The 27,125-nt window shown below is 38.3% G+C and overlaps 1 protein-coding gene across 5 annotated transcripts in view; it reads left to right on the forward strand.

The window, feature by feature from the left end:
- The window catches only part of CABCOCO1 (ciliary associated calcium binding coiled-coil 1), a 214,364-nt gene extending 188,389 nt beyond the window's left edge, over positions 1-25,975 (forward strand). For all 5 annotated transcript variants that reach the window (XM_048311322.1, XM_048311323.1, XM_048311325.1 and 2 more), the window contains 3 exons: positions 21,925-21,984; positions 22,412-22,540; positions 25,154-25,975. In XM_048311322.1, coding sequence (XP_048167279.1) covers positions 21,925-21,984; positions 22,412-22,540; positions 25,154-25,165 — 201 coding nt within the window. In that variant the 3' untranslated portion in view covers positions 25,166-25,975. The remainder of the gene's footprint in view (positions 1-21,924; positions 21,985-22,411; positions 22,541-25,153) is intronic.
- Positions 25,976-27,125: the final 1,150 nt, after the last annotated feature.

The following is a 27,125-nucleotide window of genomic DNA, read 5'->3' on the forward strand; positions in this document are numbered from 1 at the left end:
GTTTTGTACCCATTACCTTTATCTGCAGCTTTTCATCATCTTGAAGATTAAATTGTATTCATAAAAGTATCTGTGGAATGGGCAAGTGATGTGATATTTCATGGGAATGTATCCCCACGGGTGAATATTTATGTATCAAATTCATACATCTTGTGACCTTATGTTATGAATAACATGTTGACCTTATTTATATAAATAAATAGCATGACATTTCTTTACTGTGATGATTTATAATCGATATACATTTTAATAAATTTTCATCTGTTTAGTTGATGTTATGAGGACAAATGTAATCCAAGTCTAAATAACAGACAAGTTTTGGAATCCTTGAAAGTTCCTTTTTAAAATGCACCAGAAAGTTTTTATGTCTTCTAATTTCACCTTGAATTTTATGACTTGTCATAAGATACAACATAAAGTATTTTTACTGAACATTGAATCTGATGTATTTGAATACTTAATTCATAAAACATTATTTTGATTTCCTATGAATATGCTAAGCTCAGCAAAATGTGGTGTTACTCATTAGAAAGCTGAGTTTTATAGGATGTCTGGTTGGTATGTGGGGTAACTTATATTGCTACTTAGGTTTACATTTAATAAACCTTAGCTAGGAAAATTGTTTAAATTTCAAAGAAAAGATAATAAATAAAATGAGGGCATCGAATATTAATGTGAACTGTGCCTTTATTTTGTTAAAGCATTCAAAGTTAAATAGTGGTGGTCTGTTAACAATCTAGGGCTATTTGGCAAGTCTCTAAACTTACTCAATAATCAAAACATAAAAGGACAATGGAAACTTTTCACAATAAAAGAAAAAGGAGTTGAGTACAGAAACCAAACAAATTATTCTCTGCTTTTTCTTGGTAAGGAGGTGAACTTTATAGGAAGGGCAGCAAGCTCTGAGTTAGGGTTGCCTTTTCCTGCCTTTGTTATAAATTACATCTGTCTGTGAAGAATCCTCTCCAGTTGCTTCGTGGTTCATGGCTACGGGGGAGGTGTGCGTGTCTATCTGGAATGGGGCAGAGAGAGACAGATTGTGGGGGAGCCTTTTCATTTTACTGGTTTGTTTTTCACTTAGGAAATGGCAATTCTAAGCATTAATTTGCCTTGCTTACTAAATATACAGATGGGTAAAATTCCTAAGAATCCAGCTGTGTAAATAGAATATTAACAAAACAACTGTTTTCTTCAGCATTTGTGTTATTTGTTCTTTGTAGCTTGCTAGACTTTTGGAAGACTTCAACACCGTTTAGGTTCAGTGTAATCATTCAAAATGTTTTTATTAGGGCTTAAATGAGGAAAACATTTGGCAAAGGGATGGAGTTTATCCAAAGCATAATGTTTGATTCTTTCATGAGAGTCTAAATACACTGCAACAATATTGTAAGGCACCAGAAATATGGGAATAAGCTGCCAAATGGTACTGGAAGGAGAGCCATACACATACTCGGGTGTAGTGTGCTCTCCATGTCCTCCTTCCCCTGCAGCTGGTGTGCACCCAAAGAGATCAGGCTGAGGTAGCCCAGGTGTGACAGTGCAGGGACTTGGTTCTGGCCCCTTTCTCTCCTGTCTGCAGTTTCCTTCACCATTTGATCCCAAGGCAGGAGTCGTTTGCAGGCTGCTACCGAAAGAGCAGGGTGGGAAATTCTGTCCTTCCAATCCCTTCTTCAGTGTGGGCTGATGGCCAGCTCCCACCAGCTCCAGTTCACTGAACCTCACTGTCTCCTTTTCTGGTTTGGGAAGTAGGTTCCCATCTGTCACTTCCATCAGCCTTAGCTAGCCTTGTGCTTCCTGTGTCTCCCACAAATCCACTGCATTTCTGTGGAAGCTGAGATTTCATTATGTGTTTCCAGCACTCAGAAAAACAACATCGAATAGGTAGACTATACTGTATCTCCTCAGGGCAGGCTTGGAAACACAGCAGCTGCAGCCTTTTGGTGTTCTTCAGGGTCAAGACTACTATCTAAAGTATTTTATGGTTTGGCTTCCCACGTGCACTGTTGAAAATTTGGTAGTGACCTCATCCTGCATCTCTTCTTGGCCAACTTAAAGCAAAGAGAGTATAATTGTTTATACTTAATGTTTGCTTTTTCCTACTTGTTAGAGTAGGCAGACTCTTTGGCTGACCTTAAGATGCTTATGTGGTCAGTGTTCACCTTTTTTTTTTTAGGCTGATTTCATCCTCAGATTTTGTCCTCTGACTGCAAAGCCTATGTCAGAGCCTGTGTAGGTTCTGCAGAGTTACGTCACAGTTGGTGCTGTGTCCAGGATAAAACCCAAACAAATACAGATGTTTTTGGCTGGAATACCTCAAGTTTCTGCTCTCTCACTTTATGACAAGTGGTTCCTTCTGACCTTTTTGGTTGGTTCTACAAGAATCCAACAATATTGTAAATACATATTGCAGAAAATATTGTCACCACTCCCACAGAAAAGGACATTTTGCATGAATTACCTGCTAATATGCTTATGACTACTTTCTTAGTATTAGAATTCATGTGCTTGGTGTGTTGTTTCTGTTCTATTCAAATAACACTAGGCAAGGAAAAATATCTCCCGTGCAGTTGCACTGTCATTTATTTTGACTGTGCATATCAAATTTGGCTTGTGAACACAATCTAAGGAAATGGCATAGATTGTAAGTGATAAAGATGAATGTTGCATGCTTCATTTATAGGAAGACCATCCAAATATGGTCTCAGAGTTGTGAGAACATCCTGTGCTTGAGAAGTCTTGAATTTTGCATTGATCAAGGCTGTGGACAAGTTTCAGGCATTAACAGGCTGGAATTCAGGTCTGTCTCTGGATCTACTGGATGTTGTGTGTTGTGAAAAGATTGCAGTACATCGCAACCAATGCATGTAGTATTCTTGTATAATAAAATGGGAGAGTGCTAGGGATGTTCCTTAGAGATTATTCTACTTTGAATATCTGCTTTACATTCTCTCAGCGTTTTTCTTAGCATTCATTTTGTATTCATGGTGCCCATTTATCATTTTTGTCTCTGTCTGTTATACATTTAGGATCTTAATGATTTTCTTTTGTTCTAAGAAAGATACTGTGCCAGCTTTTTGTATTCCTCAGGAATTAGGATGTAGTTGAAGGCTTACATTTGCAGAAACATTAAATTACCTGTAATGGTCATATTCCAATGAAGTATTGAAAAGTTTTATTCTCATTTAGGCTTGTCACAATAGACTATTTTCAGTTTTTAGCGTTGCTGTTGTCCTGGCAGGTCTAGGTTAAAAGAAAGTGAGGGCGAGAGCCTAAGCTGGTGACTTTTTGGGGAGGGTGGGGGCGGGGAACGAGGATTGGCTTTTTCTGTGTGGCTTTTTTTTGTTTTTCCATTTATTTTTTTAAATAATCCTACCATTGGTCCACTGTGATGCCCTCCGGTGGAATTTCAAAAAATGTCATTATGTTTCTGTCGATTTTGAGAATGACCCCTTGAGTCTATTGATACTGCATGCATGCTGGTGTGGAACTGTGCACTGAACCATTCATTTCTGTTTAATAATCATGTTTTGTTTGAGAAATCAAGGAATTGTCAAGGTGGAAGTAAGGAGCCAAATGTTACTTATTTTGCCATGACACAGATTTTATCTTTTGTCCCTCCTCTTTGCTTGCAAATAGAGCTCTCTGAATTACTGAATGTAAAATTAATATCCTTTTCTTTGCAGCCCTGACACAGCCAAACACAATAGGAGAAGTTAAAGACAGGATTTCAGTCTTATCTCTGTGTTTCTGAACTACTGCTGGTTTGTCTTCAGTTCCTACTCTTGTTATTCATACTGGTTTTATTGCAGTATGTTTAAGTCTCTTTGTTCTGATCAATCCTCAGTTAAATGGGTAAATAATAAAAGAAAGAGGGTACATAATCAAATTACCAGGAGTAATTGGTCGGTCCAAGCATTACTGGAACTTTATAGTGAGCAGAAAGAACATGGCTTTGGTATCAGAGTCAAAAAGGCCAAGCCTTTAAAACTGACAACACAAATACATTGGCACATCTTTGTGAATTTAAATTACAAATTATTGTGCATAATCAGAATCAGAGCAACTGGAAAATCATACAGCATGGATAGACTTTATTAATTTTGGATACAAATGACAGACATTAAACAAGCTTAGAAATCTGACAGACTAGGAGAATCTTAATATTTGACAAGTGTAAGATAAAATGAGAATTTGTCTCCTGGATTGCTGGATTTTTTTCTTTCTTTCATAGTAGTGGGAACATTACACAAACTAATAAGCAGCAAACCATATGCATTAGAATAAAATGTAGAAGTCTGTGGTAAGGAAGCTTATTTAGGGAACGGGAAAGTTTAAAGGTTGTACAGTAAATGGTCAGCAAGACATGGTGTATTACACAGGGGACTGGATTCCTCTGGGAATTGGGACTTAAGCCTTAAAGTTTTTCAGAGCTTAATTGCCATTTTAACACATTTACAGCTTTGCAGACCATAATGTGAGTTGGTTTCGTTTCATTTTGTAGTGAACCAATACAATTAAAAAGACAAATCTCCTTTCTTCCTTAGCATTTATCTGTTAACATACTAGCAATTTTATTAGCAAAATAAATTTCTTAATCAGATAGGTACCAATAACTCTAACCTACACAGACACATAGAATTTGATTTTTTTTACATTTTCATTTTCTCCTTCTACCAAATCAATTGGAGAAGAATGGACAAAGACTAAAGAAAAGGTAGCATGACTTAACAAACTAAACCCTGCTTTGTGGAATTCCGTCGTGTAAAAGGTCATTTTTGTATATTTGTGCTGCTTGCAGGGTTCTGCCTGTCAAATCCAGTAAGATCAGTATGGTGGGGAAAAATTAGAGGTGCTCATGAAGAGTACACTAAACTCGACCAATGCTACAATAAACAGTGGTGTTCCAGCGGGGCATTGTAGCTTTATTTTTACCTGGCGGTCAGGTTGACTCTGTCAACTACTTCCCAGTTAAGACCCAATTTACTCAGGCTGCATAAAATCTTCACTGTGACACTAATGTTCTGTGGAACTCTGTCTTCAGGGAACAGTAATTTCTACTCATCAAGAACATCTTGAATTTGAAAATTAAAGAATTTGGGATGGAGACTTTTAGACAAATTTATCATGGGATAATGCTTGAGAGGGCTTGTAATGTCTGCCCTTCTGTCACCATTGTCAGGTATAAGTTGTGAGTGAGCAGCTAAGATTTACTGTTCCATTCATGTGTCCTCAATCCACTGTGCCCCAAGTAAATTTAGGGGAACTACTAGGATTGTATCTAAAATAAACACTGCATTACCATGATGTGTAATGTCGGCAAAATTTGGCCTCAAACTGAAAACTATTACATTAGAAATGTTCTCTGTAAAATGGAAACATCCCATATTTACAGCTGTAGAAAATACTGCTACATAATTTCTACTGCTAATACTGTAGAAAATAGTAGCTTTGTAATGTGTGGGTGTATGTGTGTCTGTATAAGTAGAGTAGAAAGTGCTGTAGTGGTTCATCTTGTGGGTCATTCCCAAATAAGACTCATTTGAAAACATTTTAACTAATTGTGCTTTGTATTTTCTGTAGCAAATTAGGGAGCCTAGTTAGTTTTCAGCATTAAGAGGAGGTTGCTGCAGTATTTCTGCAATATAACAGGAATTATATTTGTTAATGTACTTTGGGAGCATTTAAATTCTAATCACGCAGACGAAAGGAAATTTCAAGTGATGGCAAGTAAATTTAAATTACACAACAGTAAAGACTTTCATACCTTTGAAAATATTTCAGCACTGCCTTTTTTTTTTCGCTTGCTTTGATTATCCATGATCACAGCAGCAGAATTCTATTGCTGTTGCCATAATTTCTAAAGCATAACTGTGCTGACATGAAATATGTATATATAGGTACATTTGCCAACTTGTTTTAATTTTGTCATTGGCTTTCCACCTCATGTATTGGGAGGGGCTGCTGATCAGTGCAGTGGCTGAAGGAGAAAGCAGAATTGTTGCAGGAGAAAATGAAGATAAGCAGGCAACATTTGCAGAAAAAGTAGGCATTTTTACTGTGGTTTCATACTGAAGAAAATAAGATTTCCATCCCATAAAACCTGTCTCTGTGACCCCTGGGAGCCCTCGGTGTGCCAGCCAGCATTTGCTGGCCATGCAGGTGTGAGTGGCTCGCAAGCACAGTGTAAGGCAGGATTTTTATGCCACATAAAATTGTGAGCTTTGCCCTTGTTGAGAAATCCTCTGGATCAAGTCTCACAAGCTATGTATGTCCAGTAATCTAATGGATATAGCTTGGTTTCTCCTGCAAGCTGGGTCTTGGCTAAGGTAGAAAAATGCAATACAAGATATGTAGTGATTGTGGAAGGGAGGACAATTCTTTCCAAGGAAGCATTTTCCTACCCTTCTCCAGCTCAATGTCCTCTTCCCATGAGACTTTCCACCTCTTCAGCAGCACCTGCTTATTGTAAAAAAGAGAGGAAAGAACTAAGCACCACTGTGACCAAAAATAGAATTCCCCAATTTTTTTTTTTATTGCTGTGTTTAACCTCTGCTCTTTTAATCATATGCACAGCAGGAAAAAGGGGATGTGCTCTAGCAACTTGTCAGCTATGAAGCAGTGCAAATTTTTAGCTAGAAATCATGCTATCAGTTGGAAGTAAACAATAAGTCTGCATATATTTAATTATTTAATAAATTTTGAGTTATGCTATTCTTTTAATTATATTAATCAAGCAGGCTCCAACACTGCGAGCCTTAGGGCTTGAAGTGCAATTTCAGTGCTCTGTAATAAATTTGCCGAACTTTGGAAAAAGATGAAATGGCTTAATATTAAACATTTGCTTAATTTAAATTTTACTAAGCCATGCACCTTATAATTCATATTCTTTCAGTGCAATGTACAGCCCCAGCAGAACGACCGTAATAGTAGTTGTGAGTAAGCGTTCCTTTTGCACACAGGTTTTGCTTATGAACTTGATGAATAAAGGCCTGGCTATCGAGGGAATGGTAAAGATCTACACAGCTTTGCACTTCGAGGTCATTGGTTCAAGAGCACATCATTGAAGACAGAAAGCTAACATCCCACTGCTGCTTCATAACCTACATTAAATGGGTTCGTGGTGTCTGTGGAGACAAGGAAAGGGAACAACCAGTTCAATAACAAGAAAAGGGGTAGGACTAATGCATGGGTCCAAAGAAGAGGAGGAATCGGGAGATACACAGTGTACTCCTGTCTTCCCCTGCATGCAGTCCTGAGGGCTTTACTCTTCCCTCAGTCTGGAAAGGTTGTAGCCACCCTCCTTGGGCTCATTTGATGTCATAAGCTTAATTGAGTTGAGCTGGGTAAATACTTCGGTCGAAAAAGATCCGAGGAAAATGCAGGTAGAAGATGGTTTGATGATGAAGTAATAGTGAACCTTGTTTGGTGCTGCACAACAGGATTTTTGAAGGGAGCTGCCACACTGATATCCTGGCCACTGGTCATTACCTCAGGCATATAAATCACAGGCAGAGAACAGTTGGCCATGGTGTCTTCGTGACTGCCTTCCAAGTGAGTAATTACAGCCTGCCAATGGTAATTCCCCAGAAAAGTTAATCGCATGAGGTGCTCCCTCTTTTGATCAGTTGTGCAGTGTGATTGTTGCTTAAGGCTCATTTAAAGAAGTAGTTGCTTTTCAGTGATGTGATGCCTTTATGTGAGACCTTTATGAACATTAGGTGTGTTTAGGGGAAGGAGTTTGTGGAACATGGCAGTGATTTTTTTATTAGCCATTTCATATTTAGTTGTCAAAATGAAGTAAATTGCTTCTGCCTGCTCTAAAAAGTGCATTATTCTTCCTGCAGCTTTTTCCCTTCCTTTGGTATTGTTGTCATTGTTTGCTTTGAAATCTGGGCTGAGACTGGACCCAGAATGCCTTTACTTAATGTATACGTGGGGCTTAGTGAAAGAAATTATTTCAGCCATTACAAAAGAGCCCTGTGACTTCTCCTCTGTGATAGCTTTATTTAGGAACACAGATGAAAGGGGGGAAAAAACCCCAAAAAACTTCACCTAAGTAGTTCCTTTATTAATAAGCTCCCTTTCGAACATTTTGTGAGTAAGAAGGAAAATAAAGTGAGAAAAACCAGAGAAGGAGAAACTCAGCCCCCTAGACAAATGAGTTTCCAGAAAAAAAAAAATACAGAGATATGCAACCCTGGCTTGGTTTGGTTTGTTTCTTTTGCCCTTTAGCCCTTGTTACTTGTATAACATAAAGTTTTTATACCTTTGGAAGAGGCTTTAGTCACAGGTTTTTTATAGTTTTAATATGAGTATACATTGAAAATGCTTAGTAATATTTTACATTTAATGTGGGGTTTTCTTTTTATTCTCAACACTTCACTGAAGCAGAAAGCATTTTTGGAAGAACTCTTACCCATCTGAGCCACTGAATTAGTCTAATGTAGCAGTTGTTAATTGATAGGTTGTTTCACTTAATTGTAATGTGGAAAAGCCAGTGGAAGATTTTGCAATGGAATTTTATGAATGAAAGTGTGGTTTACTTTTAAATAAGTATGCAGTGCTCAATGAAATGATCTCTAGAATTTTGTGAACGTTTTATTCCATAACCTCAGTCCATGTTTGTTTTTATGGGGAAAGTGAAGTTCCAACTCTGTCTTTTTTTAATTTAAAATGTCAAAAGCTTATGTATAAAAAATACTTTTCAACCTCTAGGTATTCGTGCATTGCAAGAGTATTATTTCTTTGCATAAAGAATTCTATCTAAATGCACATAATAACTTTTTTTTTTAAAGTAGCCTAGGGGGAAAACATGCACAGGATATGTCAGTTCTTTCCTGAAAGAAAACAAGATAATTAATCCCTCACTTTGCACCTTGTTTATTTTGCGTCCAAACTTGAATACAAAACTTTATTGACACAAAAAGCAATTAGGTTTTAAAATTGTTGTAATCTCTGTTAGAAAATTATACAGACTTGAAGTGATTAAAAAAAAAAAAAGAATTCTTCAATCTCAAGCTATGGCAACCTGTGGTGTTTAGTTGGAGGATTTTTAGGGTTTAAAAGAAAAACAATGGAACTTTTATATTTCAAAATATTAGTGCATCAGCTTTATTGGAAAAAGCTGAAATTGTTCAAATTACCTCAGTAAAACAATTTGGACTACGATTCCCGGAATGCTCATGAAGCTGACATGTCTACATGTTCTCAAAAAGTCATAATCCATCATTCTGATGCTAGATCGATGGATTATGACTTTCTGATGTCAGATCTGTGAATTAAGGCTTTTTTGAGTACAGCCTGCTATCCAATTATTGCCCCTATTCATATATTATAAATCATTATTCCTTCACCAGGTAGTCAGCAGTTTCTATTTCCTGAAGTTTCAGAGCCTTCTTTTTTTAGCCATAGTGGCGCTCCCATTGAGCAATCAAAAATGGAGAGTGCTGACCTGAAAAATAAAGCTTCTATCACAGCAAATTGTTGAGGGAACAACAGTCATTTCTAATTCTTCCAGTTTCTGTTGAAATAAAGGGTATTAGATTAGACTGAAACAAATCTCATCCCCTTCCTGCACAAACAAGCAATATAATAAATTAGTACAAAAGTTGTTGGCATGCCTTGACTTCATTTTTAAGTGCTCACGCCTGAGTCTCTTAAAACCGATGCTTTCTTCTGAGAAGTTGACTTTTTTTTATGTGAAGACAGATCAGCTTCTGATTTAAAGCTGAAGTTTGCCAGCATGCTACCTTAAGTGACTGTGTCTATTAGGTTCTGTTAAACTGAAGTTCCTTTGAATGAATTATTTATAGAGTAATAAACTTTCCTCTAATGCAATGGAATATATGATAAAAATAAAAAATGCTTTACTGTAACCAGTTTAGGTGTCAAATCAAAACACATCTACAAAAACTTTATTAAAAGATAGTCAGAAAAAAAAGAGGAGTTGTTTTAGGACCTATCATGCATCCAGAGAAGTCATTAGATGAAATGTAATCATGCTGTGTTGGAGAGTTATCTCAACAGATTTTTCAAGCTAGGGGAATTTAGGTCTAGTCCGTGTGGATGGAAAAAATCAATAGTATGATCTTGTTGGTTTTTATTTCATTTTGCTGTACTGATATTCTTCATTAAGATGCAGTTTTCACAGTAGATGGCTGTGCATAAAATATGCCCAGTCAGTACATCGCTAGTGGAGTAGTTGTCAAAAAGGACGGTAATCAATGAAAAGGAGCATGGTGTAACGAGTGGGGTAGAGGTCATCTTTTTAACTGTTTGTTCTAGTCCTGTGTCTGTTGTGAGAGAGCTGTTGTAGTGCTGCCTTGTGCCTCAGTTTCTGCTTTGGGTGGCCACATGGACTCTAAAGTCTGTGTCCCAAGGACTGTTTCTGTGTCACTCTCCTGAAAAACAGGTTTATGTATCTTGTGTTACCCCTGTTGCTTTTCAGTCAAGGATGTTATCAGAAACCATATGAGAGAGTTAACAGGCCTTTTGCATGTCCTGCCATTAAGCAGTGGGGAGGGGCAGTTTGTAATATTTTAATATAAGGAAAGACATTGTCTTGGCATATTCATCTTATTCCTTATTGTTTATTTCAGGCGTTCAGGTCATTAATGGCACCCTTGCTCTTCCTTTTCCTGTTACCTCTTTTACATTTTCAAATTTGGCCACCAAGACTTCCAGGGTGCTGCAGAGCACTGGAATGAGGTGGTTTGTTGTGAGAACAGAACTAGTTGTTCTGTGAATGCCTCTGCAGAAAACATGATTTCAAGGACAAGTGCCAGCGCAGGGATGGAACTGGGGCGAAGCTCCAAAGCCTTCCTTGTTTCAGATAGCCCGGTTCTGCTGGTGGGGAGTCGAGTGAAGCTCCTTCTGCCACCCACGGAAGTCGGCTCCAACCCATTTTCAAATTTCCTGTAAACTGCAGATGCCCACTAGATGGAGACACAATATTTTATACATTAGTGGCTATACAGATGGTAATCAAACCCACCAGCTGCTGCCTGCGCATTCCGGGCACCTCGCCAATTTACTGGCAGTATGTTGACTGGGAAGCAGACAGTGACACACTTTGATCGAAAAGCTTGTATGATGATTTTTTTTTTGTTGTAATATTATTGTTTTTTTAAAAAATGATAAAAGAGATCAAGATGTGTATCTTGATCAAAGGGTACTGCTGTCTGCTTTCCCATCAGCAACTTCTAATTTATAGAAATCAGATTGCTTGGAAAGCAATCAGCAAAGGTTTGAGGTCTTTCTTGTTCTCACTGCCAAGACATGCTGACAAGTGAGAAAATTAAAATCAGAGAAGGTAGGGAGAGAACTAGTAAAACACTGGTTGAAATATAATTATTTAAAGTTCATGATTTTAATAATTTTAGGGCTGTTAAAAAATCCAGTTAAAGTGCTCAATTTGGCTTTTGCTTGTATTATAAGAACGCCTTAAGGTCTTTCTCTGATGGAGGATGTTGCTTTGAGACTAATTTACCATGGAGAGAGAAATATATCTATTACTTGTTGTCACAGAAAAATAACCTGTCTCTGGTTCTGGGGCCAAGTTTTTCAAAGGTACCTCCTATCAGCTCTATTTCTTCCACATGGAGCTGTGCATCTAGTATAATTTGTTAGGGTGAATACATGATATAATGGACACCTGCAAAGAACTCTTAAACCAGTCAGTCCTATAAATGTGAAGATACTTTGTGCAGAGGGACTTTACTGAAAATTTGTCTATCACACTTGGTAAGGTCTTTTCTCTTTAGGGTCTCTAGTTGAGTCATTTTTGTTTTCAGCTCATGGTAATGACTCCAAAAACCTTGGTTTTTTTAATTTTATTTTTCAGTCCTTCCAGGCTTAAACAACAATTAGAAGTTGCATATATATATGTGTGTGTCTGTGTATGGACTGTTTTTCAGTGCATAGGTCAATATTTCTGGCTGACATAAAAGCACAAACCCAGTGACAGATGTGAGAATTGCTTCACATTCAGCCAGTTTTTAAAACGAAAATGGAGAATCACATGATAGAAGGACCTGGGATATGTGACATTTTGTCTAGATGGAGCAAGGGGCTATTGGAGGGGAAGAGCTTGATGTAGGTAAGGAAGTGAATAGGGCCCACCTCGAGGAGTCTTCAGTGTGATCTTTGATCTGCTCTCCGGGTTACACTCAGCCTTACTGCCTCTCCTCCGCCCATGAGAAGTGGTTGCTGCTTCCCATCACCCTTGCTCTTTCCTTCCACAGCACCAAATGAAGTCCTGTGCCCTCATCCAGCCTGCCTTTCTCTCTGTTGCCAGCTGAGCTTCCCAGCCATTAATGATTTTCCTATCTTCTCCACGTCTCTGCTTGGCAATGCAGACACATTGGATGTTCCTGCTGAGTGCTTTCTTTAAGGGTTAGATCAAAATACAGCAGCTTCAGAGTCGGTGATGTCAGGTTTCTGGGTATGGCTCTGTGTTCTTAAGAGAAGATGCTGCCATTGGGTGTTTGCTCCCTCTAGGTATTTATGGCATTGCAATTTAGGAAAACTGCCAAGGAAAAGGTGCTGCTGAAAGGAATAAATAAAACCCTTTGGCATCATTGCTTCATTTTTTTTCCCATCAAAAGCCGACACATTGTCTTTATCTCATCAGGCAAACTGTGTGCAAACTTTGTGATCACATGTTCTTTGCCTATTTTTGTAGAACAGAGTTTCTCAGAAGGACAAAGCACAAGGGGAGGAGAGGAAAGGCTGCAGTGTACAACTCAATGCCGTACCCTTTAGCTTCACTTATTCTATGGGTGACTCAAGATTTTCACTCCAAAGTTGGAAGTGTTTGCTCTCTATTCTGAGTTGTGATAGAATTCTGTATGATTGTGGAAATCTTTGATTTTTGTTGGTTCTGTTACTTTTCTGTCTGGTAATTTTCTAGATGATGTAGTTAACATAATTTATAAGGGATAAGGAGTTAAGAGACTGTTGTTTGTTTGTTTGTTTAATTGGAAGAAATTATTCAGTAGAGATGTTTGTTTCTTCTCATGCATTGTTTAAACAAATTCTAAAAATCCACATTGGATTATACGATTTGTCATGAGCTTCCTAACAAGTCAAAGCAGAATGAGATATATGCTCTTTCTCAGCAGAAACCATTTCATGCCCCAACAGAAATGGAAATGACTGTTCTCAGAAACCTTCCAAGTCGAAGTGGGAGGAGATAATCTGTAAGGAGATGTTACCTTCTCAAAAACAACCTCACATCATCCAAGGTGTGGTTGGCTTTGGCAGTTTACCAAGGGGAAGCTTTACTAGATTTCAAATCACCCACCTAGCCAAGCTGTGCTGAGGCAAGGCTTTGTTTAACTCCTGCATTCACCAGACCAACCCTGCCTTTACCCACAGCTGCATTTTTTATCTAATGTGAAGGACAGGATTATAAGGGAGAGTTAAAACAAACACAGGCACTCAAGCTGAGATGCAGCATTAACAGATTTATGAACACGTACGTAATGAGAGGAGCCTCTTTACAATGGGGCACCAAATCCAAGTGTCACGTAAAGAAGGGGTGGTTTCTTGTGACTAACAGGCTATGGTTAGAACTCTGCAGATTCAAGTTATATAGAAATGGAGTTGTAAAGAACTACTGATATCTTAGACTTATGTGGGGGTTTTGTGTGTGCTGATCAAATATTCTGGTGTTAAAATAGACTAGTTTCACATAGAGAGGTGACTGAAAACTGTAACTCTGAAATTTCAGAGAAGAACTGGCTTGCTTCTGCATTCCCAAATTGGGAAATGTATGCTAATGGCTTAATTTTTATGATAAAAACATGAAAAATAAGTCCCTAAAATAGTGTTGAATCAATTTTCTGATAAAACAAATTTGTTTTCCCATTTGTGATTAAAATGACCTACAGTAAGATTTTTTTTTTTAACTAGGTGTTAATTAAAAATATGGAAATGGATTTTAAAAACCTTGTAGTTCACAGTGGAAGAATTACCATAACTGATCTGTTCTCAGAACCATGCCTGTTCTGAGATGTTTTTAAGATGTCTACGTTACTGGTTGTTTTTCTGCATGTTTGTTTCCAAAGCAAAATGTGATTCCAATAAAAACAGTAATTGAATTTACAGTCCACAGGACAAATTGTTGTTTTAACAGAAACTTACACACTCAGGCAAAGACCTTACGTTTTAGGTCTAATAACAAAAAACATAAGATCCCCATTTTTATGTGGCTATATATTCTGGAAAGTTTTCTAATGTGGCATTTTTTAAAAAAAAAATCTATATTGTATTTTTTAAATTGTGTGAGCAGTTTTTTCCCCCTCTTAGCTCTGGATCAATATTCCTTAGGTTGCGTTGGTTTGGGGTTTTTTTAATGCAACCTTTTAAATGTTAGTGCAGCTATTTTCTGTAGCATCAGCTGGGGGTGAATCAATACAGACAAGCCTATCCACATCTAATGCACCTAATGACTGAGAGGAGTTTGGAGAGAGCTTGTTCCCCTGGTGTTTGGTGCTGAGACAATGTGCAGAGCACGGGGCAGTTGTGTGAGGGGCTTGGCCATGACCAGTCTTGTGGAGAAAAGGCTGATTTCGGAGGAAGTGGGTAGGAAGGGAAGCCTGTCCAAGAGCAGTGGCAGACAAAGGCAGGAGGTGGGACCTCTTTCCAGCGTCAGGCAATGACTGCACTTTACTGTATCAACAGCAAAATACTATTTTTCTTCTGTCAGATTTTCTCAGCAGGAGCCCCCAGGCTCTTCTCAAACCCTTTTTGTTCTAAAAGGTGGGGGGTTAAGTTTTCCTAGGTTTTTGGAATCTTCTTGTTGCCTTTCTTTCCTGTACATGGCACTCCTGTTTAGGTAAAACCTGAAGTCTCTGCTTGCTGAGCTAAGAGAAATCTGGTGGGGCTCAGCTCCAGGGGCACAGGCTGCTCTGAACTGGTGTGTACAGAGCATGAGACACACTGGAAATTCACATTGTGCTGGAAACAGGCATGTCTACATTAGCAGGCTTTTTTTGGAAGTCTTAGGGCTGACCTAAAGCCCTGTGGAACAGTAAGAGTTGGTGAGATACTGCTGCATCTCAGAGGTAACACCTGGAAAAAACAGTCCAGGATACTGCCAACAGCTGTCTGACTCTTCCTCTACACACAGGGGTGCAGGAGGAACACGTGGTGCTGGTAATCATCTCTGAGTTCCTACAGTGACCATTTGAATATAAAAGGGAATATTTCATATTTCTCAGCACCAGGCAAACCAGGGACCCTGAGTGAGGAAGACAGCTTTCCTAGGTTCCCCTAGGGAGGAGAAGGAGAGGGAGCAGGCTGTGCTTGCTGCAGTCCAGGGCAGGTACATTAAGGAATTTTTAGGTTCTTAATTCATCTTAGTTGCTCTGACTGTCTCTCAGGAGAGGTAATCATCTTTGCACTTCCTGCAAGGAGGGGTTTAGGGGGTTGACAGAGCCCCTAAAGCAGGTGTGATGAATACCAGCCCCCTAAGCAATTTAATTCTTATAGGCCATTTTGTTGCCAAAGGCGCATGATCTCATGCAAATTGGTTTTCTGAGAGTATGGAATTGCAGCAAGTATTTATAAAATGTTTGAAGCCTGGTCCCAGAAAGAGGTACCAAGATGCACCTGGCCAAATGTGGTTTCACATTTTTATCATAACGTTTTCAGCATTCATATTGGATCTTTACTGATTAAATAATGTGGGAAAAGAGATGCACAAAAAAGAGGTGTAAAGCTCCAACCTGATGAAGGTGGATGCCACCAAAACATCAGACTGCCTATTGTTCATTGGGTTCAACAGAACTTACTTTTATGGTTTTCAGATGTGATCACATGAATAATAAAAAGGGCCTTCATTTTTTGAAAACATTTGTAGCTCTAGATAGGTGGTTACTGTGGGAAAGGTGCTTGTCAGGTTTTTATTGTTTTTTAAATGACTTTAGATCCCTGTTGATTATGACTGTACAGCCAGAATAGGAGCTGGCTTCTCTTTGCTTGTTTGATGGGTGCCCTTGAAGTGGAAAGTGGGGGGTTGGTACTTTGAAGAGTCCAGACATGCAAGACTTGCACTTTCAAGAACGAAAAAAAAAAATCCTTCAGCCCTCCTGAAAATATGTAGGTACTATTTTTAAAAGGGTTACATTAACCTCGAGCATTTAAAATGATGAGACATATCCCAAAAAATCATGAGTTGCTTAAAAATAATTGTTTGGTTCCTTTTCCTTGCAGTCTAGTTTTTGAGCTTTCAAGATTTATGTTTTCAATCTTTTCTCTGCAACCATAAGAGCTAACTTTATTTTTAAATGAAAGCTGAGATTCTCTTGTAATCCCATAACTCTAGGAGATTTGGCAATGCTAAATACAATGCGAATTTAGAGTGACCATTCCAAGGTGAATAATTTAGTGATGTGTCCTCAGCATTAAAGCCAACTGGGGATATTTTTTTCTATGTCTTTCATTTTGTCTTTCTAAATAATCTGCAAATTGGCAGCAATAATTGGAAGCTTGGTAAAAGCAGTAGAAGAAAACTACAGCCTAGTAAAATCAGAGGGGTTTATTGGGTTTTTTTTTCCTGGTATGTTAGGATAGATAGATTCTTACAGAATCTAGGTATTAAGGACATTCTGCATTGAGATATCTCTAGAGAGGAAGGCTTTGGTTTTTTTGTAGAAGCACCCTTTTCTACTCACTCAAGCATTAAAATTGGCAGCAGTTCCTGGAGTAGCAAGAAAATCCTGGTTGTTGTCCTCATACAGTTACTGAAAACAGTAAGAGGATATGTAAAAGCTTTAACTCCAAGGAAAAATATTTATAACTGTGACATTGTGTTTCCGTACAGTAATTTATGGGCAAAATGTAGGAAAGGAGGAACACAAGCTATAAATAATATTTCTTATGTAAACATAATGGCAGTAGCAAATTCTTTTTATTTAAAAATTAATATTGATGTTCATTAATATAAATTACCACATTTCAGATGACTCTGATGTCCTTGAGGCCAGATGTCACTGACTGATTTACAGCTTCCTGGGGGGAGGAGGAGATCCTGTTTTGTCAATGTAGGCACCAAATTGCTTCAAATAGCTATTTTAGACTAGATTAATTACTAATGTATTGTCAACAAAGTCGATTCACATCGCAGCTCAGAAACATGGAAAATTCTCTTTAGAACATATTGGCTTGGATTTTGAAATGCAGGAAAAAGAGCATAAAGCCTACCTTTGACTCACTGAACTTCTGTCTCTTTAGGAGTAGTGGCTTGAAAACTCCTGCCCAGGAACACACACACAGAATTTCCATGTGCATCATTACCAACTGGGGAACATCCTTCAGAGGCAGAGTTTTAGGCCATCATTGATCTTAATTCTGCTTTTAATATTAATACAAATCCACGTAGCGAGGGTGTGCAGGAGGAAGCTCTGCCACCTCAGTCACACCGCAGAGATCAGATATCTGGATTAAGTTTTTGAGTGCTTTGTAAAATCCTTCGGTCCTTTGGACCTCATGTATTAAATTGCTGCAAAAGAGGATGGCAGATGTATTTGTAGAGCTATCAGCAGCCTCCCAGGAGCCTCCTGTGGGAACGCTGGTGGGCGATGCCTCCGCAGGCAGGTGGGGTGCATTTGTTGTGTTTGCATATGCTGGCAGGTTAAAGGAGAGGGATAAAAAAAAGCAGGCGGGTTTGAGTCAGTGCATCTCTGTCCATTAGGTATTCATTCAAATTCAGCCACATGAAATACAGGCAGCCAACAAACCATCTCTTGTAAATGCCTTTTATTCTAGCAGCTGAATTCAGCACATTTGTAGGTGTGTGGCCAGGCATGCTTAGCATGAATAGCAAACTGATGTAAATCCTGTATTACAGAGTTTGTTTGATAGCAAATCTCACATATATGTGAGAGAAATCTGTGCAGGCCTCTGGTAGCATAAGGTCCCATGGCATACAAGTACAAACTACACAGGCGATATGAATATAGAGAAAAATGCACAAAGAACTCCCTTTTTGAAACTCATCTGCCATTCATATAAATCAAACCCAAATCCATTGAAAGGCTTTGAAAGATGTTACAAGGCTTTAGAAATGGTCCATGTTGAATGTGGGATCTTTTATCCAATCCTTATAAATAATTATTTTCCTGTGTTTGGTAAGATTAGCTACAGAGAATTTATGTTAAGACTGTGTGGAAAGGAGTACAGAATTTCAGATAATATCAAGCTGAAAAGGTGGTTTTAAAATGTTTCTGTGATACAAAAGCCTTCTACCAAAGAGGCAAATGTATCACCCCCTCAGTCTTTTATCTCATTTATGAAATAAGTAAACATAAACTTTGAATTCTGATTTTCAGCAAGTACGTTAGTAAATCCAAACTGACCTTGACCTTAGCTTTGCTAATTTCCAAACTCTGATATTTATTCCTGGAGTAGATTGTTTCCCTTCATACCACATACATAAATACTGCAAACCTTTCCAATGCCTTGAATTAGAGTGTAAGTAAATAGCTGGTTTTAATCTACATAATATTTTGAGAGCAGACGTTCTGTGCTATGACTATTAAGATATACCCAGCAGCCATTTCTATAATACTAAAACCTCTTATATATATTATTAAATGTAATGCTATCAGCCAGGGCTTGTTTTATGCCACAGAAGCTTAAATAATAAAATACAGCGTGGATAAAATCTGCAATAATAGTAACTTAAGCAAAATTAATTTAAGTAACAGATAACATCTGGGGGAAAATGTAATGGTATATTGGTAAGTTATGCAAAGCAAATTTTATAACAACTACCACATCTGTGGAACTCATCTATTAGAACGCTTTACCAATCTTCTTTCCTGCCATTATTCCGTTTTAGAAATTTCCCTGTGTACTATTTTACTGTCTTTTCTCTGCCTATGTTTGTAAAAAGGCAATTTTCTACCTCTCAACAACAAGAAAAGAGTGTGAGTTTATGTACAGAACAATACAGCGCTTTTTATACAAACCTGTCTTTATGCACACTTGTACCAGAAAAAATTCCGGAGTGGGATTCCAGACAGGCCCAGGGCTGTCCTCTGAGAGCAGTGTCTGCACCAGCTGCAGTTCTCAGCTGGGCGGGTGCCACTGGGCTGGGAAAGTGGTGCTGACCCATCAGTCCCACGTCAACCTGTGCTGACTTCTCCCAGCCAGGTGCCCTCCTGGCAGCCCCCCTCACCTTGGAACTGGTAAGAACAGTGCACCTAATTGTCCCTCCAGTCTCTTTCAGAGCAGCTGACACTGATATGCCAGCTACATTTGTGCAACTGCCTCACAATTTCGTTATGTTTGAATTCCCGTGGACCTGCTGGACCGCAATGTGCAGGAAAATATTGCCAATTAATTTTAAGGCATTATCATCTTGCCAAACTCTTTCTCACATTTCAATAGTTATATTGATTCAAGAGGACACTTTGAGTAATACATCTTTGTCATAGTGAATAATGCTCACACAATGACAAATCTTCAGGAATTAAAAAAAGGAGGATGAAGTTTTTAATGTAGGTCAGTGGGAGTAATTCACCATAAATTTACTCAGACTTCAGAAACCAGCAACATTTTTCTAAAGCCACTGTAACTGTATAAAACTTACTCTGTCTCCTTCTCTGTTTTTAAATAGATTTTACTACAGAGCCATTGGTGCTATTAAACATGAGGTTTTGTTCAAAGGAAACACAAAGACTTAATTGTATTTTTTAAAGGAAAGTATTGCATCAGAAGGATTCATTTAAATACGTTTGTTGGCTTCGGGCTCTCACCACAATTCATTCGTTCTCATTTTCCCCTGGACTTGTTAAGGACACAGTGTATAGGAAGGAGCAATGCAGAATGGCATTTTTAGGTCACTATATTTTGGCTGTAAACTGTAGTCCTGCTCATAAACTTGTTATTACTAAACAAAATGCTTCATATTCTACATTGAAGTTTCACAGTCTTTAAAAAAAACTTTTGGCTGAATGTTGGGACTACTATGGCTCATTAAAGAGACTAGTTCTGCTGTAATTTAGTTATTTCTTAATGATCCAAGGGTTATTATTAGACATGGAACAGATGAGTAAAGAATGGCTTTCTGTAAAAAGACGCAGTGAAGTAAAAATATTATTCAGAAAAACAGAACCTCTGACAATCTTATCCATGACACAAAAATGTATTTGATCAGCTTGGAATTGATTCTAAAAACATGGTCTATCTTTTTAACATTATTTTGCTTTTTTAAAATTTGGACTGGAGACAATAAATGGAATAATGATTTAATCTAAATAAAAATATATTTTGAGTGAATAGGTAACTAACTAAGCAAAAATATTATTTTAAGGAAGCAGAAGGTAATTTTGAATTCTCATTAGCTTCAGCTAATACTTTTAATAAGAAAATATAAGGTAAGAAATCAGAGAAAATGGAAATAGTTGCTAAATTTAAAATGCCCTAGTTTTTTTAAAAATTAGAATTTGAAAACAAAGTGTCTTTATTTTTGAAAGAAATACAATTTAGGCCAGTTTTTTCATTTTGATACAAAGCCAGAACTTTCTGACTCTTTCTTTTGTGAGTATGCAGGTACTGACAAAGTGCTAAAAATTTGAGTTACAAGTGATAGAGGAAAATGCTTTTATAAATCTATTCTTCTCCTCAGTTATAATCTGCAAATCTTTCTGTCAGCCTTTTAGGATCTTATAAACATGGGCTAATACTGTCTACCTGCTTTACTGAGCTCACACATGGCAGGGAGCCTTGGAGGTAGTGACAGAGTTCAAACAGAAGTTCTGAAAAGCTTTTAGGACTACAAAAGAGATTTTTATTGTAATGAGGTGGCTAGGTCTAACTTTTTTTTTTCAGCTGTTGCTATCACTTCTGCAGATGTATAGAATCTTTACTATTTTCAGCATGTTTTACTGTAGGAAATAACGAAGTGACCCAAATATCAACTTAGCTACAATTTCAAAAGTATGAGGAAATTAATTTATGGGAGCTGCAATTACCCTGATGTGAATTAATGTAGTTTACTTACACCATCCAAGCAAAATCCTGTTTGTAATCGCTGACTCAGAACTGGAACATCTGCCTCATATTCTCGATGGGCACTTCCCCTGTAGAGGCCCCAGACACACCATTTCAGTGCTGTAGCCTGCTCCTTGCTTGTTCACAAATGCCTTTTTTCGCCCTATTTGGCACATATGTTCTCTGCCATCCATTTTTTTAAAGTAGGACACAAAACCTTGTCCCTTTAGAGGACACAGAGCTGCCTTCTGCATCACTCCTGAGAACCTGAGCATGGACTCGCTGCTTCATCCAGCTGCTCCGAGGGGGAAAAGCCCTGCCCTTGTCAGAGCATTCCTGGAGCTGCAAGTCACACACCGGCAGAACAGCAGTGAGGTTCCCATGGTCACAGCAAAGGAACAAGAAGAAGCAGCAAAACTTGGACCGTTAGCGACTCTTAAATGCTAGATACACATTAAAATATTTTTCTTAGAACCTTATTTGATTTAGTGTCACTGCAACTTCACTCCAACTGACTCCTTTGGTACAGCCCTGCAATTCTGAACTGCAGCAAGGTCCCTGTTCAGAAGTGACAAATTTGCACTGGGAAGGCAGAATGTTACCTGAGCACTGTGTTTTCTAAACGTAATTATCCACATGAGTAAGAAGCTGTAGTGTTATGAAATTATGAAAATCATCTGTTCTTTCCAAGTATTATAAAGAGGGCCCCTTGAGAGGCAACTAGAAATTAAAGCTGATCTATAATCATTTTCAGAATGCTTTCCAGCTCTGAGCACCTGGATAGTAATAGAAAAGGTACTGTTTTTTGTTGTTTGCCAGCCATTTCATTTCCATTTAAAAAAATCTGCAAGAAACCTCTGAGAAATAATTAAACATGAATTACTTTCTTCTTTTTTCTTTTTTTCTGTTTAATACTACCAGGATGAGATTGAACTTGACCAACCTGCAGTTTCCCCCTCAGCTTCAGCAAGAGAATTTCAGGTATAGTTTCATTCCTTTTAATTAATGTTGGGGTTTTTTTTAAGCTATTTTTCTATGAATTTCCATTGGATCCCAGTCACTGGTGAAATTTATTCTCTAGAACATAGCATGCATTCTCTTCTAAGATTGAATGAAATTACTTTTAATGCATTAATCAGCGGAGGAAATTTATTTGAATGAGCCCCTCTGGGCTCTCGCCCTGTGTGAGGATGTGTCTGCCTGGCCTGGGCACTGTGAGACAGCCATGATGGTCTCTGTCAAGGCAGCACTTCCCAAAAGCAGCTCTGTTTTTGGGAAAAAACAGTCCTGTTTCAGCAGGACTGTTACCTGTCCTTGTGCTGGTGCTCTTGGGTCTCGTAGAGGGCAGGAGGATGTTCTAACTCTACACCTGTGGCTAACACTACAACCTGTGGCTGGTTGCTGCTAGGAGTCTGACCAGGGGGGTTACCTGCAAGAGCCCTGTCCAGAGGCAGCGTCTTCCGAGGCAGATGCTGTGGCTGAAGATGAGAAGTCTGCAGTATGTGAAATCCCAAATGAAATTACTGGCAACCTTGAGGTACTATTACTAGAAAGCTATTCACTAATTCTGTCTATGGTTAATTAGCTAGCTCAGTCTTAATGAATATAAACTGTATTTGTGCTAAAGCTGGCAAAAAGCACATCCATATGCTGTAAAAATGTGAATTAGCTTCTATAAATAACTCCTAGTTTAGTCAGCTTACATATGATAAGATAAAAAATACTCAGTAATATGACAACATATATCTTCAGCCTTACGATGTGTCAAAGACAGGGGCCAAATCCTGCTCTCAGGGATGTCAGTGGTAAAATTCCTTCTCAGGGATTCAGGACCAGCTTCTGTGCTGGAGTATATGCAATGTGTGCTTAATATAAATTGTTAGATGCATCTATGTCACACGTCCTTCAATTTGTGTAAGAAATGACTCATTTATGCCAATTTTAGGCTTTGTCTGGTAGCTGTGTGACTACACAAGAGCTGCCTCAATGGAACAGATCAGCTGTCAGTATGTGATCTACAGACTCTGAGAGGTCCATGATTTCTTTCTGTGAGGTTCATGGAAGGGAAGGAAGCTACTGTCTCTGGAATTAATAGGAAATGGTTGAAAGCAAACCTGCTAGAAGGGAGTTGCACCAAAGAACTGCTGGGATTTGGCAACATGCAGGTGGCATTAGGCACTTTGAACTTCAGATACAGCACATTAGACACTATTGATGAAGCAGCAGCTTAATAGATACCTAATATTATCTGAAAATAGTGTGGTATTGATAAGTTGCTTTACCTGGACTATGCATCAGTGGGGAATATGAATTAGGATAATGATGCCATCATTAGATCTACCTACTGGAGTTCATATTCCATTTCAAAATGTCTGTAGAAATCGGAGGGAATCTCTGGCCTATGTTACTTTACTCTTGTCTCTACCAATAGAAAAGAGTCAATTCCTAGTTTTCACTTGACCTTGATGCCATTAATATCAGTGCTAAGAGGCTTTTTCTTTACAAAACTGCACAGATGAGAAAAATGCTTTTTTTTTTTTTCTTCTTTTGCAACTCTGGTTGTATAAAAAGGAAATAATTTCCCCTCAGGTTTTAATTCTTTCACCAGTGTATCATTTTCACCCATTTTCTCAGTTTCTTGACCTCTGAAGTAATCTTATAATTAGATTTTTACCTGATTCATGATCAAAGTCATACCGTTTTTTGTTATGTGTGAAATATGATTTCACAATCTGCATTATGTCTTAACATATGCATTAACAAGGCAGCTGTTGCTCTAACTGAGTCTTGAAAATAACTTTTCGTCTGATGTCACAGTGCTGACACTCAGTGGTCTTAGCAGCAGCCATAGTGAAGTGTGGTGGCAGATGATTTTCACTGGAGGTAGGACCAGAGACAGAGGCATGTGAAAACTGGAGAAGAAAAGGCATCTGGAGTGGCTGGGAGAGGATTAGCCCAGAGGATCAGTGTTCCAGCAACCAAGAACACACATCATGTAAAGGGATGAAGACATATTTGTTGACACTTGGATTGAATAAGATGAAGGCTGTCTCCAAAGATACAAAGTTGAGAGAGAAATTCCAGCCTTTTGGTTCTAATCTGAGCTACTGAGAACTTTGAAAACATTTTAGCTGTGGTTGCCCACTGATAGATTGCAGAATGGCACTAGCAGGGATTTCTAGGACTGGCAAGCCACAAAGTTCCTAAAACATCGAGTTACTGCAAACACTTCTGGGACAAATCCATTTGCTTTATCAAAATTCCATTAAGAATGCAACTCTGAGTTTTGGAACAGCTTATGTAGAGTCTGTAAAAGACCTGTGAGCCTGTCCAAGTTGTTTGAACAAAACTTTATGACTCTTAGTAATGCTGTCATTGTACTACTTCCATTTCTCTTGTATTTTTGCAGTAATCAATGCTGGTATTAATAAATATGCATAAATTACCCATAAAACACCAGTGTTTGTGGCCCTTTTTCCAGTGATCCCACATTTCCAAATGCCATGGAATCAGAGATTGCTATGCATTATCACTGCCAAAGATTGCATTAGAATATGTCACAACCCCTGTACCTTCCCCACAAATGTTACATTGCAAATTAAACACTCAATGTCTACAGCAGTTTGGAGTTCCAGAATGAGATACAAAGTCATAATTGTGTTTGTAATTAAGACAGACAAGCAGCATCACAGAAATAGGGGTTTTTATTGTTCATTTTCAGTAATGCTTTCTAATTCCAGCACTGTTTCAATAAAACACATTACATTAGAGAACAAACATCTGCAGCAAAGGATAACAGTGGCAACAACCAGATCCCAAAGCAATTTTTCTGATTTGGTGTCTATTGGTAAAGGCTGTCTGAGAATACAGGCAAATTAGCCTATCTCCCAAGACAAGGTTACATGAGGAATGGCTGTCCCAGATCACTTCCTGCTCATGGCAGCCATGCCATCCATTGGAATTTTGCACGGCAATATGATAACGTGTTATCACATAAGGACAGGCTGGAACACCGTTCCGTCTGCAAAACAGGAAGGTGTGCAGGATAATGTCTGCCTTGCTGCACTACACTGTGTCAAAACCACAAAGACAATGTGCAGCCTAAGATAGCTCCATCATAACCACTTCTTTCTTCTGATTTTCTTTACAGGCAGACAAATGAAAAGCTGCAAATGCAGGAAGAAGCTTAGACTTGGAGAACAGAAAAATTGAAAACTCCTAAATAGCCAGATAAGAAAGGTGATGCTGGATTTTGCAGGAGTTGGGCAGTAGGGGATGGCACACACAGAGTCTGGCTCGCTGCCTGAACAAAATTATTTCTGTATAGAGGAAAATGGTTCTGTTAACATTTACCTAGAAGTACTTCATCCCAGTCCCTCAAATTTACGGTGTTCTGCCAGCGTTGTTGTTTAGTTTAGACTTAAGTTGAAGATTATAAACAGAAGGACACATAATTAAAACATGGTGACATTCAGTTTATTTCTGAATAGAAATTCTAGCTTAAAAAAAAAAAAGCTGCAGTTTCATTCTCCCAGTTGTGAAATATTTAACAGTTTCTGCTTTACACCTATATTTTTTTTCAGGAAAGGTTGCTACAAGGAGAATACGTAGAGAGAAAACATCATTTTGAGGCACTGCAGATATAATAAGGAGAGAATTTAATTAACATGTAATTATGGACTTTTCACTGTAGCTGTTCATTAATAATATGTATGTTATTTTGTTTTAATTTGCTTCCTAAGCTTTAAAAAAAATTTAATAGCTTACACTTCTTTCTTTCCACCATATTAAAATTGCATAACTGAAGAGTTTGCACTCCAGTATTCCCAAGAAGAGTTCCTTTAGACTTCAGTGGAATTTTTTCTGGAATGCATGTATCCTTTCATCTGAGAATGTTTCCATATTTTGTCAGACATTATAGAAATGTTTCATGCTCAAAAGGAATCCAACCAAATAAATGACCTCAGAAGAACCGGTTTAGCATCTATGTTTCAAACTTGCAGCCTGTATTAACTGTGTCACAGGACTCTGTGCCCTAGAAAGCATGTGAAATACAAGTCATGCTTTGAAGCGTAAAGGCTGGATTAGATTACATGTTTAGTGGAGTATATGAGAAATAGAGTGTTTTATTCATTGCATTTTCATATTTCTTTACCACTAAGTAAAAAGTTAGATTTTGTTTCATTTCATCCTCATTTTTTGATGGTGGTAAATGAAAAAAATTTGCAAGCCTGACTCAGCCAGTCAAAAGAAGAAAATAGCTTATAGCAGTTCTCCGAAAAGGTTTGATTTGATGCCTGACTTTCAGGGGCTGCTCCTGGTGGGCGCAGCGCCGAGCGTGCAGCTGGAAGGGTCATTCCCGTGCGCTCAAGCGGTCCCACAGCCAAAGCCAGCACCCAGTAGCTGTGCCTGGGCAGCAGGAGCCTGGGTGTGCTCTGCAGAGTGCGTGCCCAGTGTGGGCATGGAGCTCCTGCAAACCAATGGTTCACTGGTTGAAGGGGACAGAGCATTTTACTTGGTCTCGTGCACTGAGAAAAATTCTTCCCCTGGTATGTGATAAGGAGAAGTAAGGCCTGTAATGATTCCCTTCCAAGGTCTCTTGATTGCTCTTTCCAGTGCTGGCCAGCAAATTAGTGAGAGCTTCCTTTCAGCTATTAAAAGCTGACTGTTGTGCTTTGAACATTGAAGGAATTTGTGAAGCGTTATTAGTTTTACCTTTAAAAAAATATTTTGATTCCTGATTATGTTCTTTGTTGTTTTATTCCTATGAAATATGACTTTTTTGTTAACAAAACTTTCTGAAATCAAAATGTCCTTTATTTTGATACATAAATCCATCTCCCAAGACATTATGCTAATGTCACCATTTCCCTAGTTTTGAACTCAAAGGTGAGAACAGAACTTTTGAAGAGAGCTGTCCATATGACAAAGAGTATTTTAAATACTTTTTAGTGAAAATGTGTTATTGGCAATTTAGCATTGTTTAGCACTTCAGACCTAAATCTGAGGGCTGCAACATTCCTGCTGTAGTGCTAAGCAGAAAGGGACTAACTGTGGTTTATATTAAGACCAATGCTAAACAAAGACTTTTGCCCAGAGCTCTTTCTCCCTCTCCCAGATTT

Source organism: Corvus hawaiiensis, chromosome 8, assembly GCF_020740725.1.
Source record: "Corvus hawaiiensis isolate bCorHaw1 chromosome 8, bCorHaw1.pri.cur, whole genome shotgun sequence".
NCBI classification, from domain to species: Eukaryota; Metazoa; Chordata; class Aves; order Passeriformes; family Corvidae; genus Corvus; species Corvus hawaiiensis.